The sequence below is a fragment of the Chlorocebus sabaeus genome, chromosome 25, assembly GCF_047675955.1.
Source record: "Chlorocebus sabaeus isolate Y175 chromosome 25, mChlSab1.0.hap1, whole genome shotgun sequence".
NCBI classification, from domain to species: Eukaryota; Metazoa; Chordata; class Mammalia; order Primates; family Cercopithecidae; genus Chlorocebus; species Chlorocebus sabaeus.
This window is the reverse complement of record NC_132928.1, coordinates 81,509,644-81,528,654: the sequence shown is the minus strand read 5'-3', so window position 1 is coordinate 81,528,654 and position 19,011 is coordinate 81,509,644. Positions and strand designations below refer to the sequence as shown.

The following is a 19,011-nucleotide window of genomic DNA, read 5'->3' as shown; positions in this document are numbered from 1 at the left end:
ATTGGTAAGCCTAACTTCTGATAATGCAGCATTAAGACCTTTGTGTTAACATCAGTGTCCGTTTTATTCATCCCATCTCTTAGTAACCGTTTAAAATTTCATCCTGCTTGGGACTTCCTTGACTGTCTGTTTTGTCTTTACCCGTTCACTTGTGATTCAGTCTTATTTTCTTAGCATCTGTAAGACCCATAGTAAGAAGCTGAGACAACAAATCCAACACATTTCTTGGATCATTGATAGATTTTGCAGCAGTTATATCAGATGCTGTCATAGAGGGGCCCTTTTAGTCACAGTATTTACCATGATCTAAAGGGCATATTAAGGATGAACAAACATCTTGATGACCATGAAGTTAATCCAGGATGGTTTGCGTATGCAGCTTATCAGCTATGTCACGTATGGAGTGCCACTTGGCATTTAAAGGAGGGGAAGGACCATTTCCCTTTTCAGGGTAAACAAATTTTACAATGGCTTTTACCCAGTCCACCAGACTAGCTGTCCCTTTAGAAACAATCTGTTGTGTGTTTGGATCATGTACAACCATCTATGATTGTTCAGTAGTAAGTTGTAGTTCCTGCATCAACCCCAAGTAGACTTCTTCATTCTGCAACATTCAGAATCAAAGATACTGCTTCCAAGTTAGTCACTCTCACGATCTATTTTCTTAATTGTTCTTCAGGAACCCGATGAATACTAATTCACAAGGCGAGATAACTCCTTCACACATAACCCCTGCTTCCAGTAGTATCATGGTTTTGTCGCCCACCATTTGGACGATGTTCCTGGTGGTCAAAGGCTATAGAAATGCTATCTGGTTTTTTTTCAGCATAATTTTCCACTGGGTTGTATCCTGGAGGCTAACAGTCATAACTCAGCTTAACCAAAATCTGAGCTTTTTGAGCATCAGGATTTCCTTAACACTCTCTTTTACTTTCATTTTAGCTGTTTTAAAATATGGCACACTGGGCCAGGCGCAGTGGCTCACATTTGTAATCCCAGCACGTTGGGAGGCCAAGACGGGTGGATCACTCAAGGCCAGGAGCTTGAGACCAGCCTGGCCAACATGGTGAAACTCCGTCTCTACTAAAAATATGAAAAACTAGCTTCGCTTGGTGGAGTGCGCCTGTAATCCCAGCTACTTGAGGGACTGAGGCAGGAGAATCACTGGAACCTGGGAGGGAGAGGTTGCAGTGATCCGAGATCATGCCACTGCACTCTAGCCTAGGAGACAGAGCGAGACTCCCTCTCAAAGAAAAAAAAAAAAAAAAAACCAGACTGCAATGGCAATAAGACCAGAAGCTCCTCACTTCTGTTTCTAAAGTGGGGCAAGGCCAAGGATGGAGGAGGCTTTCTGTAATTCTTGGAAGCTGGCTGACAGAACTTTGATGAGTACATGAAGAAGGCTCTAGGCATGGGCTTTGTCACTAGGCAGGTGGGAAATGTGAACAAACCAACAGTAATTATCAGTCAAGGAGACAAAAGGTGGTGATCAGGATTCGAAGTATGTTCAAGAACACAGAAGTTAGTTTCCATCTGGGAGAAGAGTTTGATAAAACCACTACAGATGACAGAAACTGCAAGTTTGTTGTTAGTCTGGATAGAGACAAACTCATTCACATACAGAAATGGGATGACAAAGAAACATATTTTATAAGAGAAGTTAAGTATGGTGAAATGGTTATGACTTAACTTTTGGTGATGATGTGGTTGCCGTTCACCACTATAAGAAGGCATAAAAATGTTCATGGTCTGGGGCTGGAAGAGCTCTTTAGTTTTCCTATTTACTCAAGTCTCAGTGCTCTCTTGCTGTTACAGTATGGTTGATTAGATGGTTATTCTTGGTGTGGAGGTGGAAAATGGTGATTTAAGAGTTTGTTATTCCAAGCAGCCTAATTTTAACCTGGAAGTTTATCATGTTTTATAATTAAATTTTTGTCTTTAAAAAAAAAGTGGATACATTTTATAATTTCCTTTGAAATGCAAATCAAATTGGAATAAAAATCTTACATGTGGGGAAAAAAATACAAGTTACCAGTGGATTGTGTATTTAGCTTGTTTCTCATCATTTTGCATTTCTTTGTGTATCCAGTGATCTAAGTCCTTGAGATTTTGGTGTGCCATTTCTAAATTCCATTGACAACTTCTATATGTAGTAACTTAGCACAATACAGCTGCCGTCTCATGCCATTGGTGACTGTATACCCATTTAGGCATCAGAGTTTATTATTGTCTGCCCTGTCATTCTTCCTTTTTCGAAACAATGTTTTTGCCATGCTTTAATGAGTCCTACTTATGATGCCAACTGTGTCAGCTGTCCCTAAGATCACTGTCAGGCTCAGTGAGTCATGACTCACAAGACTCAGAAAAGACTCATGGTTATTATTTATGATAGTGAAAAGGTACAGATTAAAATCAGCAAAGGGAAAACCACATGGAGCAAAATCCTGGAGAAACCAAGTGCAAGCTTTAAGGTATCTTCTTCCAGTGGAGTCACATGGATGATGTAGTGAAGTCAGGGGTCTCCAGAGAGACCCAATCAGATACATATACATATATGAGAGAGGATTCACTGAGAAATGGGCTTATGTGATCATGGAGGCTGAAAATTCCCCAGACAGGCCATCTGGAAGCTGGAGACCTTGGGATGCTGGTAACGTATCTCAGTCCAAGTTCCAAAACCTCAGAACCTGGGAAGCTGATAGTGTAATTCTTACTCTGAGGCTGAGGGCTGTGAACCTGGGTTTCGGTGGGAAACTATGGAGTTGCTGGTATAAATCCTGGAGTCCAAATGTCAGAGAGCCTAGAGTTCTGGTGTCCAAGGACAGGAGAAGAAGAGTGTCCAGTTCCAGGAGAGCACCTTTTCTTTGCTTTTTTAGTCCCTATTTGGGTCCCTAGTTGATTGGATGGTGTCTGCTAACATTGTGGGTGAATATTCCTCACTCAGTCCATCAATTCACATTCCAGTCTCCTCTGGAAACACAGACACATCTATTAGTAATGCTTTACCAGTTCTCTAGGTATTCCTTAATCCAGTCAAGTTGACACATAAAATTAACCATCACAGATGCACTTACTTCTCCCAGCTGTGAAGTGTTGTCAACTAAAGAAGCTTACCTGAGCCTTGGTGTCCAGGGTTTTTATTGGAAGTCAGTCACATAGGCAAGCAGTAGCTGCATGACTGCCCTGAGATGCTCAGAGTTCAACTTCTCAGAGCAAAATCAGGCACGAAGTGTTAAACATGCATCCTGTTGTTAGCATAAACTATCTAGTCAAACTGGTACCATGTGGCCCAAGATCTCCAGCATACAAAAATACGCTGACCAGGCAGAATATTTCAGAGACTCAGAATTCATTTCCCAGGAGTTGGCCAAGGGCCAATTCTGAAGACTGACTTTTCTGGGAATGCGTAGAGTTTGGGCAACCCAGACCTGATGTGTTACCCTTTTTCTGCCATTAAAATAACAGCCCAATGCGTTTGCTTGATTACTGGCATCTCTCTTTCCTTGGACTCTTAAGTTCTTACTGGTGAATCTTAACCAAAATCTCTTAACGTGATCAGCCAGTTACTTTGTTCTCTTCTTTCGTAATCTTTTGAACGTCCATATTAAACATTGCATCAATGATTGTAGTGTATTGTAAGAAGCAGATAATGGTTTGATCTGCTATACCTTCATCAACTGTCATTGTTCTATTGGGAGTATGATTTCATTGATTTATGTTCTAGAATTATTTCATGCAGTTCGTGTAGCTTCTGTTCTTCAGCAGCATGTAACAAGATCATTCATTATTTACTAGTTCATTCACTCATTATTTCAATAAATATATATCGAACACCTAGTTATTTGCTAGGTACTGCTCTAGGCACTGGGACCATTCAACTGACAAACTCCTCTCCTGTGGGAAATTATATTCAAGTCAGGAATTAGAGAATAAATAATACACGTGATAAATAAATAAACCATAGAGTATGTAAGAAACTAATCCACACTACAGAGAAAACTGGAGTAGGGAAATAAGGAATAATGATGGTAGTGATTTTTGGGACTTAATGCAGTTTTAAATAGAATGATTATGGAAGGGCTCACTGAAAGGTGAAATTTCAGCAAGCTTTTGAAGGAGATCAGGAAGCAAGTCCTTTAGATATTTTGAAGGAAGAATGTTCCAGCAGGGGGAAATAGCAATTGAGAAGGCCCTGAGGAAGGGAGCTTACTTAGCACATTCTAACACATTCTTTGAATAGCTAGGAGTCTAGCATGGTGTGGAACAAGAATGGTATAGGATTGTTTGTAAGGATATTGGGTTTTACTATAAATCAAGTGGGAAGCTTTTGGAAATTTTTATGCTGTGTAGTTACACAACCTAGTTTTCAGTATCACTTTGGCTGCAGTGTTGACAATAGACTGTGGATTGGAAGCAGATAGTTTGCTAATTACAGCAGTAATCTAGATAATTGATGATAGTGGCTTGTACTAGGGTAGTAGCAGTGGAGGTAGTGATGATAATGAGATCTTGGGTGTATTTTGATGAAGAACCAACAGGATTGCCTGACAGATTGAATATAGAGTATGGGTGGAAAGAAAAAAGGAGTTGGAGATCTTTGTTAAGACGTTTGGTCTAAGCAACTGAAAGCACGGTGTTGCCATTCACTGCAATGAAGTTGATTGCAGAAGAAACTTTTCGAAGGGAGATTTAGAATTAGGTTTTAGACATGTCAGATTTGCTGTTTTTGTTAGATACTCCAGTTTATGTCATTAATTATACATCCATGCCAAATAGGCATTTCTTGAGTTTAGGAAAGAAGTCTAAATTTGAGGTATAAATTTGGTAGTCTGTCAGCATATTTCCTGTATTAGAGCCATAGTCTGAATGAGTTCACCAAAGGAAGAGTGTACCCAGTGAAGAGAATTCTGAGGACTGAGCCCTGGAGATGCTTACAGAATAAGGATTTCAGAGCAAAGGAAGCAGCAATTGAGACTGAGGAAAGACAGTCACTGAAGAGGAGGAAAATGAAGAGATTAGGATGTCCTGGGACCCAAGAGAAGAACATGTTTTCAGGAGGAAGGAGGGATCACATGTGTTAAATGTTATGTTTGTGGCTTCTCTTCTCAGTAGGAAGTAAGATCGCATTTTGAAAGTGGGAATGAGTGAGGTTGAGATAAAGAGAGACAAATAAATGAAAAGCTTCTGTGCTTGGAAGTCAGCACAGACCTGGGTTCTAGTCTTAGCTTAGTAGCTTGACTAGGTAAGGGTTAGTGTGTACATTTAAGTATACATACCAGGCAAGGGAGAAGGCCTGGGAAATATTTGAAACAACCATCCTGAGAAAATGAAAAATGACCTAAGTAGCAATGGATGAAAGAGGCCTCAGAAGATTCAACTGAGATTGGTGGGAGATTCCAATATTGTTAGTCAATATGTTTGTGTAAATTTATCTTTAGATGTGAACTACAGAGTTAAGAGGGTAGAGGTGAACTTGTCCCAATACTGCGAATGAGAGAGTCAGAAGAAAGACTGGAGTCCAAAGTGATTATATCATGATGGAAGTCAAAGGAGTTCATGTAGCCCTCCATCTAAGGAATATTTGGAACCGGAGCATCAAGAACAAAGTATTAAACACAATGCTGGAGAAAGGTGCAATAATGTTTGTAGTTAACAAAGAACAGTGGTGCTTTCATCTTTTCCATCAAGGTGAGAAGTCTTCGAAAAAAGGAATAGAAATCAAGGAACAGAAAACAGTCTGACAGTTGGTGAATGGAAGAAGTATTAGAAGTCATTATCTGGGCCAGTGCTCAAGTTTTCAAGGAACAAAAGTTAGAATCCAAAATTTAGAGCTTGATAAGTGTGACATCTCTCCTCTGGTGGGGAAAAAAAAGTATAGGTTGCTAACATATGGCTTGTTGAGACAGTGCAAAAGTAAATAATAATCACTGGTAATCATTGTAGTTTAATTTGTAAAAGTGTGTCATATCATCAGGGAAATGCAAATCAAAACCACAATGTGATATCATCTGTATTAGTTCATTCTCACACTGCTATAAAGAACTGCCCAAGACTGGGTAGTTTATAAAGAAAAGAGGTTTAATTGACTCACAGTTCTGCATGGCTGGGGAGGCCTCAGGAAACGTACAGTCATGGTGGAAGGGGGAAGAGGCATGTCTTACGTGGTGTCAGGCAACGAAAGAGTGAGTGCGTGAAGGAGAAACCGTCAGACAGTTATAACAGCATCAGTTCTCCTGAGAATTCACTCACTATCACAAGAACAGCCTGGGGGACACTGCCCCCGATCCAGTCGCCTCCCAGAAGGTCTCTCCCTCAACATTTAGAGATTATGGGGATTACAGTGCAGGATGAGACTTGGGTGGGGACCTGACCATATCATCGTCTCACCCCAGTTACAATGACTTTTATCAAAAAACACAAAACATCACGGATGCTCAAATGAACTCTCCTATGCTGTTGGTGGGAATGTAAATCAGTATAGCAACTATAGAAAACTATATGAAAGTTTCTCAAAAACTAAAAATATAACTACCATATATATATCCAAAACGAAATCATGATATCGAGGAAACATCTACACCCTTAGGTTTATTGCAGTACTGTTCACAACAGCCAAAATATGTGATCAACCTAAGTGTCCATCAATGACTGAAAGGATAAATGTGATAAACATACAGAGTGGAATATTATTTAGCCATAAAAAGAATGTAATAATGTCACTTGCAGCAACATTGATGGAAATGGAACCCATTATGTTAAATAAGCCAGGCACAGAAAGACAAGTATTGCACATTCTTGTTCTTATGTGGGAGCTAAAAAATGGGATTGCATCAAGGTAGACAATAGATTGGTTATTCCTAGAGGCTGGGAATGGCAGAGGGATGGGGAGATGAAGTTGATTAATAGGTACAGAAGTACAGTTCTAATAAGACCTAGTGTTAGATAGTTCAGTAGGGTGACTATAGTTAACAACCATCTACTGTGTATTTAAAAATAGCAAAGAGAAGAATTTGAATGTCTCCAGCATAAAGAAAAGTTAAAGGTTTGAGGTGATGAATATCCCCATTACCCTGATTTGGTCATTACACATGTGGAATGTGTCAAAACAACATAAAACAACTCTGAAATGTATACAACTATTATGTATCAAAAAATATGTGCCAAAGTAACACTTCTCTACCCTCTTCCTCCTGTTTCTCCCACCTGATTCCTGTCTTCCTCTAGGTCTCAAGTATAGCTCTGGGTGGATGAAGGAAATGGTTTAGACAGAATGTGTCTTGATTTCAACTAGATTTGTGGTCAATTTGGGAGAAAATAATGTGAGCAGAGTACCTAGTGAAGTAGATAGTAGGTTGTTTGAAGATGGGAGGCAGTTTTTTGAAGTAGAAATGACCTTTAATGTTGAACTTAGATGTGGAATCAGTTGGTGCAGGGATTAAAGGAGATGACACTCATGGTGTTCTTGATAATTAAGAGTAGAAATTTTCTTTTTCTCCTCTTCTTTGCCATCTCCTACACCTCATTCCCTCAAATAACCTAACTACCACAAAACATTGAGAGGGTCAAATGAAAGGAGAACTTTAGATCATGTGTAGTAGAGGGTGAATGATAAATTGGAGAGGATCAGGAAAATAAATATTAAAAGAAGACTATTCCTTTGCCTCAAGAAATAAAATCCCATTTCCCCTAATGCTTCTTTCCATGAAAGAAATTAGATTTAAAAGTTCATTATTTAGTATTTTATCATGGATAATATATGTAAATTTGTATTTCAAAAGCTTTTCCATGAAAAAAAAAATATTGTATACCCAGGCATTGCTAGAACTCTTTATAATTATGATCAACAAATGGATTTTTTGAAAGGCATCACATTGTTTTAGTCACTGTTTTACTACTATTATTTTTAACTTTTTGTTTTGACATGTTGCTTTTAACTGTAATTAAAAATTATTGGCATCTGTGTTTACTTTTTAGCTTGCGCATACCTTATCTTCATAGCAGAAACTAATTAGTGTGTGAAATACAGTACCATTAAATGTGCATTAATGGGAAGAAATTCTAATCTGATCAGCTGTAAAATATGTTAGAAAATACATTTTGATATGTACATGGTGTTCATTCTAGTTCCATTCTCATAACAAAGAAATACTGTTTTTGCTTTTGCCTCCATACGTCTTTACGTGGTTCCTTGCGTGTGGTCAGACAAATTTAGGGGGTAAAAAAGTCTTCCCTTATGAAACTTATTAAGTGATTTAGAGAAATAACTATTATGTGTGATAAGGCTGTATTAACAAAATAGAATGTAATACCTCACTAACATTTTTCAAGGCACTAGAATATCTTTTCTACTTCCAAATAAATTGCATACATACTTTTCCTTAGTCTTTTCCTAATTTATTGACCCAGATTACTTAACATCTTAAACCATAACATGTAAATGTTATCTTCTGTGAATTTCTTTCTGAACTGCCTATACAAATTTCTATGATTCACTCTCATGTTGGAGGCATGTAACTTTTATATTATTACTGTTAACTTGATATCTCAAAACTATCCCCTTTTTCTTGTTCCTGCTGCCACCATAGTAGTCCAAGCCATCCTCACTTCTCTCTTGGGGTACTGTAATACTTTCTTAATTGATCCTTCTTAGAAGAACATGAATAGACTTTTACAAACATGTCACCCACACCCCATCACTTTCTCCATGTCCCGCACCATCACAATACCCAACTTAAACTCTTCCAATAGCATTGGTTTTCCCTTACAGCCCCATTGACAATAGTGGATAACCTCCACTTTTTCCTTAATACCACTTATCAGAAGGAGTAATTGTTTAAGTTGGATAATTTACTTGTTTGTGTTTTCCACTAGCCTGTGAACTCCATGAGCAATGGAATCTTATCTTTTTTATTAAGTTACTTTATACCAGCACTATTCTTAGCAATTAGTGAGGGCACATCAGCAGTTTTTTTTTTTTTTTTTTTTTAAGTGAATGGACTTGGTTCAGCATATCACAAAATAGCCACTTGTATAATGCTTAATCATGTATTTCATACTCCCTCTGATGCTCACTGACAGTAGTATCCCCTTCTCTGGTTTTTCCAGTTAACACTGATCACCATGTAGGTAGAATTAAAGCTCCATGAGAGCAGAGAATTTTGTTTTTTCAGTGTCCTGTCTCTGATATGCAGACGAATACCCAGAAGATAGTCCTTGCATATGTGTTGAAGGAGTTGGGTGGGTGGCTGGATGGCTGGATGGATGAATGGATGAATGAACTCTTGCACACTTGACATCTTGGAATTCTTTCCTATGATACACGATTCAATTCAATAGACATGTATTAAGTATCTGCTGTATGCTTACCATTATGTTAGGCACAGTATATATGGAAATCAGTAAGTTCTGGTGTCATTTCTGCTTCTGATTTATTTTGTTTTGCAATGTTTGCTATTCTAATTAACTTACGAACTATAGTACGATATGACAGTGGCTTTCAAATTGAGCACTTAAAATTGACTCCTATAAAACAACTAAGACTGAGATGATTTCATGTTTATACTTTCCTTCACTTGTTTTTAATTATACTTTCTGTTCAGACACAATTGATCTGACCTTCTTGGAATGGTTGTAGGATCTTAGCTTCTTTGATTAATGTAGTTATTATCTTTTGAGTTTAAGGTCAAATATTTTTATAATGATAACAAATATAATGCAGTGTCCTGATGTTTTGCTTTCCATGTCTTTCTTATATCTAATTTTGATTTTCTGATAGTGTTAAGAAATTGATTCAGCAAGGGCTTTAAGATCTTGCCAGAATTGAAGAACAGAGATGCTCTGTTAGCTTCAGCAGTTGTCTTCCTTTCGTTTCTTCTTTAAGATAGTGTTACTTCTGAAATACGAAACATTAACTCCAGTTCTCCATATGTTGGCGAAAACACTAGTTTGCTTTTGATAGCAATATGAGATTATGCCCAAAGTTGGGGAAAACATTCTTAGTTTATTTTTGGTTTGAAATATACTTACATTTTAAAATGATCACCTACAGTAGGAGGATTGTGAGCCTTTTTTTGTTTTTTTTGTTTTTTTTTTTAAAAAAGAGGCACATTGGCCGGGCGCGGTGGCTCAAGCCTATAATCCCAGCACTTTGGGAGGCTGAGACGGGCGGATCACGAGGTCAGGAGATTGAGACCATCCTGGCTAACACGGTGAAACCCCGTCTGTACTAAAAAAATAAAAAAAAACTAACTGGGCGTGGTGGCAGGTGCCTGTAGTCCCAGCTACTCGGGAGGCTGAGGCAGGAGAATGGCGTAAACCCGGGAGGCAGAGCTTGCGGTGAGCGGAGATCGCACCACTGCACTCCAGCCTGGACGACAGAGTGAGACTCCGTCTCAAAAAAAAAAAAAAAAAAAAAAAAGATGCACATTAAACCTGTATTCTCTGGAGCTAAGCTATGAGGACGAAAAAGCATAAGAAAGATACAGTGGACTTCGGGGAGTTGGGGGAAAGGATGGAAGCAGGGTGAGGGATAAAAGACTACACATTGGGTATGGTGTATGCTTCTCAGGTGATGGGTGCACCGAAATCTCAGAAATCACCACTAAAGAACTTATTCATATAACCAAACACTACCTGTTTCCCAAAAACCTATTGGAATTAAAAAAAAATGTGTAACACCCGCCCCCCTGCAACCAAAGGAAAAAAATCCCGTAGTCTCAGCTACTTGGGAGTCTGAAGCTGGAGGATTGCTTGATCCTCAGGAATTTGAGCTCAGCCTGGGCAACATAGCAAGACCCTATCTCTAAAAAAATAAGGAAGTGCATAAGGCTGGGCATGGCGCCTCACATCTGTAATCCCAGCTACTCAGGAGGCTGAGGCAGAAGGAATGCTTGAGTTCAGGAGTTCAAGGTTAGAGTGAGCTATGATTGTACCAGTGTACTCCATCCTGGGCAACAGAGCAAGAACTTGTCTCTAAAAATAAAAAAGCAAAAAGCCACAAGCAGAAAGATATATATTTTTATACTCTGTTCCTTTCTATTTCTAAAATGTGTAATTTAGAACTAAATATTGCTTGTGTATTGTGTGTTCTAATAACGAATTTCTTTAAAGTAGGAGACTTTTAGATTCTATATTTATTGTGAAATATATCCTTTCATCCCCCTGAATAAAATGTATTACAAACACGGAGATATTAAATTACCTCATGCTGAAATATTAGTTGATAAATTCTCCCTGATAATTTTCTGGCTGATTTTTATATCATTCTTGATATACTTTGATTAAGTATGATTGAATTTATATGAACTTATACAGCCGTATGAATTAAATCATTAATTTGAGTTTTTTTGTATTTTGGTGGAGAGAATGCTGAGTGGTAAAGGAAGCATGCCACTGTGTTTTAAAATCCTTTTCAATCTCTGGGCTTAACTGCTTACAATTTTAGAGAAATAGTGAAATTATTATTATCAGTGCTCAAAACATATATTGAAGGTTTGCTTTTTTTTCTTTTGTAGGATGAAGTGGCACACACTCTAACTGAAAGCAGAGTATTAAAGAACACTAGACATCCCTTTTTAACAGTAAGTGACTAGAGGACACATGTTATAATCATAACATTTGAAAGTTAAGGAATTTTGTGTTAGAAATTAAATTTTGAAAAATACTATTCATTTAGATATCCCATTTTCTTTGTGGAAAGACCATAAGTCAAATTTCCTATAACTTATTAGAATGTACGGATTTTTACAGTATGTATGCATTGATAATTCTTCCCATTATGCATTTATTACTTTTTTGAGAATTTTTTTTCTCCCACGAATCTCTTGCCTTTAAAAACAAAAACAAACCATAGAATTAATAGATTACCTCTGGCGTTTTAAGGAGACTATTGAGGAGATGACAGATTTTTAAAAATTTCTTAAGTGTAAAGATTTTATGTTTGTTTTATTGGCTTCTGATAAATATTTTGATGATCAGAAGCATTTCTTCAAATATGAAAGGCAGAAATGTTTATTGAAAATATTTTATAGAAATGAGACTTCTTTGAGGGATAGAGTACTTTAAGAAATATGGGAATGCTAAATACATTAGAGGGGGGATAAGCCATGCTATGTTTTTTTCACGAGACAAAGAATAAACTGTGATTGTATGATATGCCTACAATGTAGTTGTTTTGAAAGAAACTGGATTTTTTAGTTCTGTTCTTAGATTCCTTGTAATATAGGGATAATTGGTAAAGTTTCTGTATTTTCCTGGTTCCAATGAACTATATTGAGATTAAAAAATAATAGCTAGGCTTTCAAAAGTGGAACCCTTTGCACTATTTGGAATATCTGAAATAGACATTTTCAGAGCTGTCAGTAGAGACCTAGACTTACTTTGCTACCTTTTTTGGTGTATTTATTGTCTACTATAATAAGATAGCCTTTTGGTATTTTTTAATAACCTATATATAACCTACAAAATTATATAAACCAACTCTGTTGGGTTGGGTTCTGTTATGCAGTCAGTATGCAAAAAGTGATGTTGTCATTGTATTAGAAACCTGAGTATAACAACTGTAGCTAGATTCCTAAGGAACTTCGACTAGTGCAATTTGTTGGCCACGCTGTGAGGTTGCATGGATGAGCACCTCGAGTACTAACGCAGCTTCAAATCAATGGCACATTAGATTGAGAAGTGCTTGTTGCAGTTATGTTTACTTTTACTTGAAATTTTAATTTTAATTTTTATTGTAATAATACCTATTGTGAACTAAACATTTGTTTTATGTTTCTCATAAACTCTTAAGCGCTTTTAAGTAGTAAATAAACTCTTAAGAAACAATAACAGTTCTTTTCATCAATCATGTTTACCATTTCTAAGTGTTCTATTTTTAGTACAATTATTATTATAAGAATACAGGGTTATAATATAACATTTTTTCTTTTTTTTTATTTCAAGTCCTTGAAATATTCCTTCCAGACAAAAGACCGTTTGTGTTTTGTGATGGAATATGTTAATGGGGGCGAGGTGAGTCAATAAGTAAATCCAGTATTTGCATGGTAGTGTTTTCATTATTTTAAAAACATTACTTAAAATGCAAGTTTAATATAGTAGTTCTCCATTTCTTGATAGGAATTTGTGCAGCTCTTAATACTATTGAATGGATAGGAGGAAATTATTTCTGATGAAATGTAAAGATTGTTTTTATATAACTACATTTATATGTTGGAAAGCATAATCATATTCTTTTTCCTGTGTTTTTAAATGTAAAACGTTTTAACAGAAGTATGATTTTTGAAATTATGTTATTAGATTTTGAAAACCAGAAATATAGATTTATTATGTTTTACAAAGTTTCTTTTCAAGTAGTCTGCGAACATTGTGAAAAGTTATTTTACCCATATTCTAAACTCAGTGGAACAATAGTCCATGGGCACATTATGGCTGAGTTTTCTCTTCTTGTTTATAGTAGTTAGAGTACTATGACTGTATTTTTAAATATATATTTTTAAAATATATATATGTGTGTGTGTGTGTGTGTGTATATATATATATATTTTTTTTTGAGATGTAGTCTCGCTCTGTCGCCCAGGCTACAGTGTAGTAGCGCGATCTTGGCTCACTGCAAGCTCCGTCTCCCGGATTCACGTCATTCTCCTGCCTCAGCCTCCCAAGTAGCTGGGACTGCAGGCGCCCACTGACACGCCCGGCTAATTTTTTGTGTTTTTAGTAGAGACGGGGTTTCACCGTGTTAGCTAGGATGGTCTCGATCTCCTGACCTCGTGATCCGCCCATCTCGGCCTCCCAAAGTCCTGGGATTACAGGCTTTTTTTTTTTTGAGACAGAGTTTCGCTCTGTTGCCAGGCTGGAGTGCAGCAGCGCAATCTAAGCTTACTGTCACCTCTGCCTCCCAGGTTCAAGCGATTCTCCTGTCTCAGCCCCCTGAATAGCTGAGACTACGGGGGCGCACCACCACGCCCCGCTAATTTTTGTATTTTTGGTAGAGATGGGGTTTCACTGTGTTAGCCAGGATGGTCTTGATTTCCTGACCTCGTGATCCGTCTCCCTCAGCCTCCCAAAGTGCTAGGATTACAGGTGTAAGCCACCACGCCCAGTCTACCATGACTATATTTAAGAGACTGACAATATCTTACGACTTTGGAGATAAATTTTATAATTTTTATTAGCACATTTCACTCATTACTTTATTCCTTTTCCTTTCTCTTCCTTGGTTTTGATCACAGTCAATGTGAGGGAAAAGTGAATTTACTGGAAAGGCTAACTGGAAATATTTTTATTGTGGACTTTCTGAAATAAATTTAATTGTTAAATAAGGTCTGTGTCTCATGAAGTTAAAATATTCTTATTTTCCAAAATAAATAATTAAATATCCTTTAGGGAATTTTTTTCCTGTAGAATTATCTGATTTGCAGGAATTTGTTTGTTGCAAAACTTCATTCACTCAGGGCTTGCATGGTGGCTCAGACTTGTAATCCCAGCACTTGGGGAGGCTGAGGCGGGTGGATCACTTGAGCTCAGGAGTTTGAGACCAGCCTGGGCAACCTAGTGGGAGCCTGTCTCTACAAAAAATTTAAAAAATTACCTGGACATGGTGGCACACTCCCAGCTGCTGTACTCCCAGCTACTCAGCAGCTGAGGCGAGAGGATCACTTGAGCCTGGGAGGTCAAGGCTGCAGTGAGCTGTGGTCATGCCACAGCACTCCAGCCTGGGTGACAAGAGCAATACGTTGTCTCAAAAAAAAAAAAAAAAATCAAAACCCAAAACTTAATTCATTAATTTGGTAAACACATTTTGAGTGCCTAGGCAGTATGGGTTTATGAAAATGTGTTAAGATATTATCCTTGCTGTGAAGGAGTATATAAATTTCCTTAGTGTATTACAAATTAGAATGTAGTGAAAGACTTAAGTTCTAATAAAGTCATAAAAGAAAATGCTTTGTGGATGATCTAGCACTTAGGGTAGGCTTAATGAGATTTCACCCAGGGAACTGAATCTAGAAGTTGTTTCAGGCAGAGAGGATGGGATGGGGAGAATCACTGGTGGGTGATAGGACAAGATAATTAGATAATAATAACCCAGGCATACAGAACTGGGCCCTTGCAGTAAGATGTCAGAGAAAATATGAAGAAAATGGATGTTGTGAACCTGTAGGATCGGTACATCTTTTTTTTTTGAGATGGGGTCTCTCTCTGTCATTCAGACTAGATTGCAGTGCTGCCATCTCTACTCACTGCATCCTGCACCTCCTAAGCTTAAGCAATCCTCCCATCACAGCCTCCTGTGTAGCTGGGACTGCAGGCACGCATCACCATGCTTGGCTAATTTCTGTATTTTTTTTTTGTAGAGATAGGGTTTTGCCATGTTGCCTAGGCTGGTCTTGAACTGTTCGCCTCAAGTGAAGCACCCACCTCAGCCTTTCACAGGGCTGGGATTACAGACGTGAGCCATCGCACCTGGCCATATTGTTACATCTTAATGACCAATTAGTTAGATGTTGGTAGAAACAAAAAGGTACAATGAAAAGTGATTTTTGGTTGGAATTTGGGAGCCTTAGCAGATACAGTGCAGTTACGAAGAACATGTTAACCTTATACATTTGGTTTTGAAAAAGTTTTTCCTAAGCTTTTAAAGTAATATGTATGTGGAACTATGATGGAGAGTGAATAGTCAGAACTGTGGATGCAGTTTTGGCAGCCATTCCCTTAAAGATTATAATTTAAGTTATGGAGGTGGAAATGAAATTGATGAAACCTCTATGTCAGTATCTATCAAAATTTTAAAATGCACTTATACTTGGACTCAGCAATTTCATTTCTGAGAATTTGTCCTGCAGACATACAGATGCACCACAGAATGATACATAAATAAGTATACTCATTGCAGCATTGTAGTACTTTAAATGCGCATTCAGTAAGGAGTCTGCTTAAATAAAGTTACATTCTTGCAGTGGAATCTCTATATCCATCTAAAAGAATGATGAGACAGCTCAATATGGGCATTTATAGAAGTTAAAAAAAACTAGGTGCAGACAGTATAAAGCATACTTCTGTTGTGTTAAAATAAAGTAAAATTAGATCGTGAACATGTGTATATATGTTTGTCTATGCATCGAGTATCTCTGAAATTATTCACTGGATATTGGTGCTTGTCTTTGGGAAAATCAACTGAGTGGCTGGGGATAAGATGGAGGAAGACTTTTCATTTTTGTATTTTTCTGTATCTTTTGTGTTTTATGCCACATATATGTATTATCTAATAGTTGAAAGTAGACAGACAAATGGAGGGATGAATGGATGACCAAGGGAAACAATAAGACAGATAAAACAGTCCGCAGACAAAAACTTGGAAAAACACTCTTAAGTGTCTCTATTTTTTAAACAGTATTATGTATTCATGTCTATAGTAACAATTTTCACATTGTTTTACAATTACCTATTTACTTGTCTATCTTTCCCACCAAAGTGTTAACTTCCTAAGAGGCTTGTTCATGGTATAACTCTAGCATCTTATTCACTACTTGTACATAGTCGGTGCTTGACAAATATTCATTGGATTATTTGAATGAATAAGTGAACAAATGGATGAACATTCCCTCAGGGATTAGGGATAAGAGAAGTTAGCTAAAAGTGGTACGACAGGAACTACTGAGGATTAGGAAGAAAAATAGAAAGTGAGGTAGTATACAGTTTGTTTTGTTAAAAAAGCTGAAAGTGTAAATTTAGGAGAGGATATCTTTGTATTTATAAAATACATATGTATTAAGTCTTTGTGGAAGGCACTCTGGTAGATATCTAGGGCATAGAAATCTGAATTAAATATAGATCTTGCCCTGAAAGACTTTATAATCTACTGGAGAAAGATAGGGTACAAAAATAGTACTGAGTGTGAAATAATTATCACTTCTATCATAACAGATAGATTGTGGGACTTTGATGGAATGAAGGAAAGCTTCCTAGAGGGCGCTACCTCGCATCTGCACTTCTTTTCTAAACCCAGAGTACTTTTGAGATGAATTAATTGATGATTATTGAAAAAAATTTACACTAAAAGCAGATTTTCAGATTAGCCAGATGATTTTCTTTAGCATTGGTACTCCTACATTATTTTTCTTGTTCAGCATATCTTTTTTTTTTCTTCAGAATTTCTCTTTTGGATTGGGCTATAGATAAGTAATATATTATTTAATATTTTGAAGCAAGTGAACTGATTCTCTAGGGTCTCACTCCATCACCCAGTCTGGAGTACAGTGGTGCGATCTCGGCTCACTGCAACTTCTGCGTCCTGGGCTCAAGCGATCCCCATGCCTCAGTCTCCTGGGTAGCTGGGATTATAGGTGTGTGCCACCACACCTGGCTGATTTTTGTATTTTTAGTAGAAACGGGGTTTGGCCATGTTGGCCAGCCTAGTCTTGATCTCCTGGCCTCAAGTGCCCACCTCAGCCCCCCTGTATGTGGTATATAGTTTTAACATGCGTAGGTAATTACAGTGTTGGTACACACACACACACACACACACACACAGAGAGAGAGAGAGAGAGAGACGAGAAAATAAAAAGTTATTTATATTTAATAACTTTAGTAGGAAATAGAATTGTGTGTATTTAACCTCGTAATTTTTTATTTTTTTAGATTATTAGATATATTTTAAAATATTTAGTTCTTGGAGTATAGTAGGGTTATTTCAATTCTTGATTTATCACGGCTGGGGAGGAAATCTATGCTTAATGTGTTTATCCTTGTGGCAACTTTTTTAATGTTGGTTTTGCTTTGGGTTCACCTTGCCATTTATTCTGCCCAGGGATGCCTTATAAAAATGCAGAAAACGACCAGGCCTGGTGGCTTACGCCTGTAATCCCAGCACTTTGGGAGGCTGAGGTGGGCCTCCCAAAGTGGTCAGGAGTTCGAGTGGTCAGGAGTGGTCAGGAGTTCGAGACCAGCCTGGCCAACATGATGAAATCTCATCTCTACTAAAAATACAAAAAATTAGCCGGGTGTGGTGATGGGTGCTTGTAATCCCAGCTCCTTAGGAGGCTGGGGTAGGAGAATTGCTTGAACCCAGGAGGCGGAGGGTACAGTGAGCCAAGATCACTCCAGCCTGGGTGACAGAGCAAGACTCTGTCTCCAAAAAAAAAAATGCAGATAACTTAGTTGCTATAGAAAGAGTATTAAACATAGTAGTTATATTTTTGAAATAGGATTGAAATAAGAGAGGATTAAAGTAAGGGAAACAATAAACACACATAAACACTTCCCACTAGCAGAATCCACACAAATACCACGACTTAGCCAGTGGGATAGTATCTGTGTGGCATCTAAGGACTTGAGCCTGAGAATATTGGCCCTTTGTAAGCAAGCTCTGGTAAGTTCATAATACCCAAATGGCAGCACACTCAAATCTTTTTATATCAAGTTTTTGCCCTAAGATGAGCTGCTTTTTAGTCTATGCTCTAGAAAGTTTACCTTGAATTATAATTTGAGTTAGGGGTTTAGCATGCTCTTGATTATGCTTGTGATTTTTATGTGTTTGTCAATATCAGTCACATGCCACGTAGCAATGTTGCAGTCAGTGATGGACAGCACAGTGGTTGTCCCATAAGACAAACATGCACAGGTTTGTAGCCTAGGAGCCATAGGCTATAATACCATATAGCCCAGGTGTGTAGTAGGCTATGTCATCTAGGTTTGTGTAAGTCACTCTATGATGTTCACACAATGATGAAATTGCCTGTATTAGTTCTCACACTACAAAAAAATCTGCCCCAGACTGAGTAATTTATAAAGGAAAGAGGTTTAATTGACTCAAAGGTCCACAGGGCTGGGGAGTCCTCAGGAAACTTATAATCATGGCGGGAGGGGAAGCAAACATGTCCTCCTTCACATGGTGACAGGAAGAAGTGCTGAGCAAAGGGGGAAAAGCTCCTTATAAAACCATCAGATCTTGTGAGAACTCGCTCACTATCATAGAAATAGCGTGGTGGTAACCACCCCCATGATTACATTACCTCC

The 19,011-nt window shown here is 37.8% G+C and overlaps 1 protein-coding gene and 1 pseudogene across 5 annotated transcripts in view; both read left to right on the top strand.

Annotated features, from left to right (window-relative positions):
- AKT3 (AKT serine/threonine kinase 3) overlaps positions 1-19,011 on the top strand; it is a 359,827-nt gene that overhangs the window by 229,959 nt on the left and 110,857 nt on the right. For all 5 annotated transcript variants that reach the window (XM_007989958.3, XM_007989955.3, XM_073011887.1 and 2 more), the window contains 2 exons: positions 11,514-11,579; positions 12,943-13,011. In XM_007989958.3, the coding sequence (XP_007988149.1) occupies positions 11,514-11,579; positions 12,943-13,011 (135 nt within the window). The remainder of the gene's footprint in view (positions 1-11,513; positions 11,580-12,942; positions 13,012-19,011) is intronic.
- Positions 1,085-11,498, top strand: LOC119619726 (fatty acid-binding protein, brain pseudogene; annotated as a pseudogene).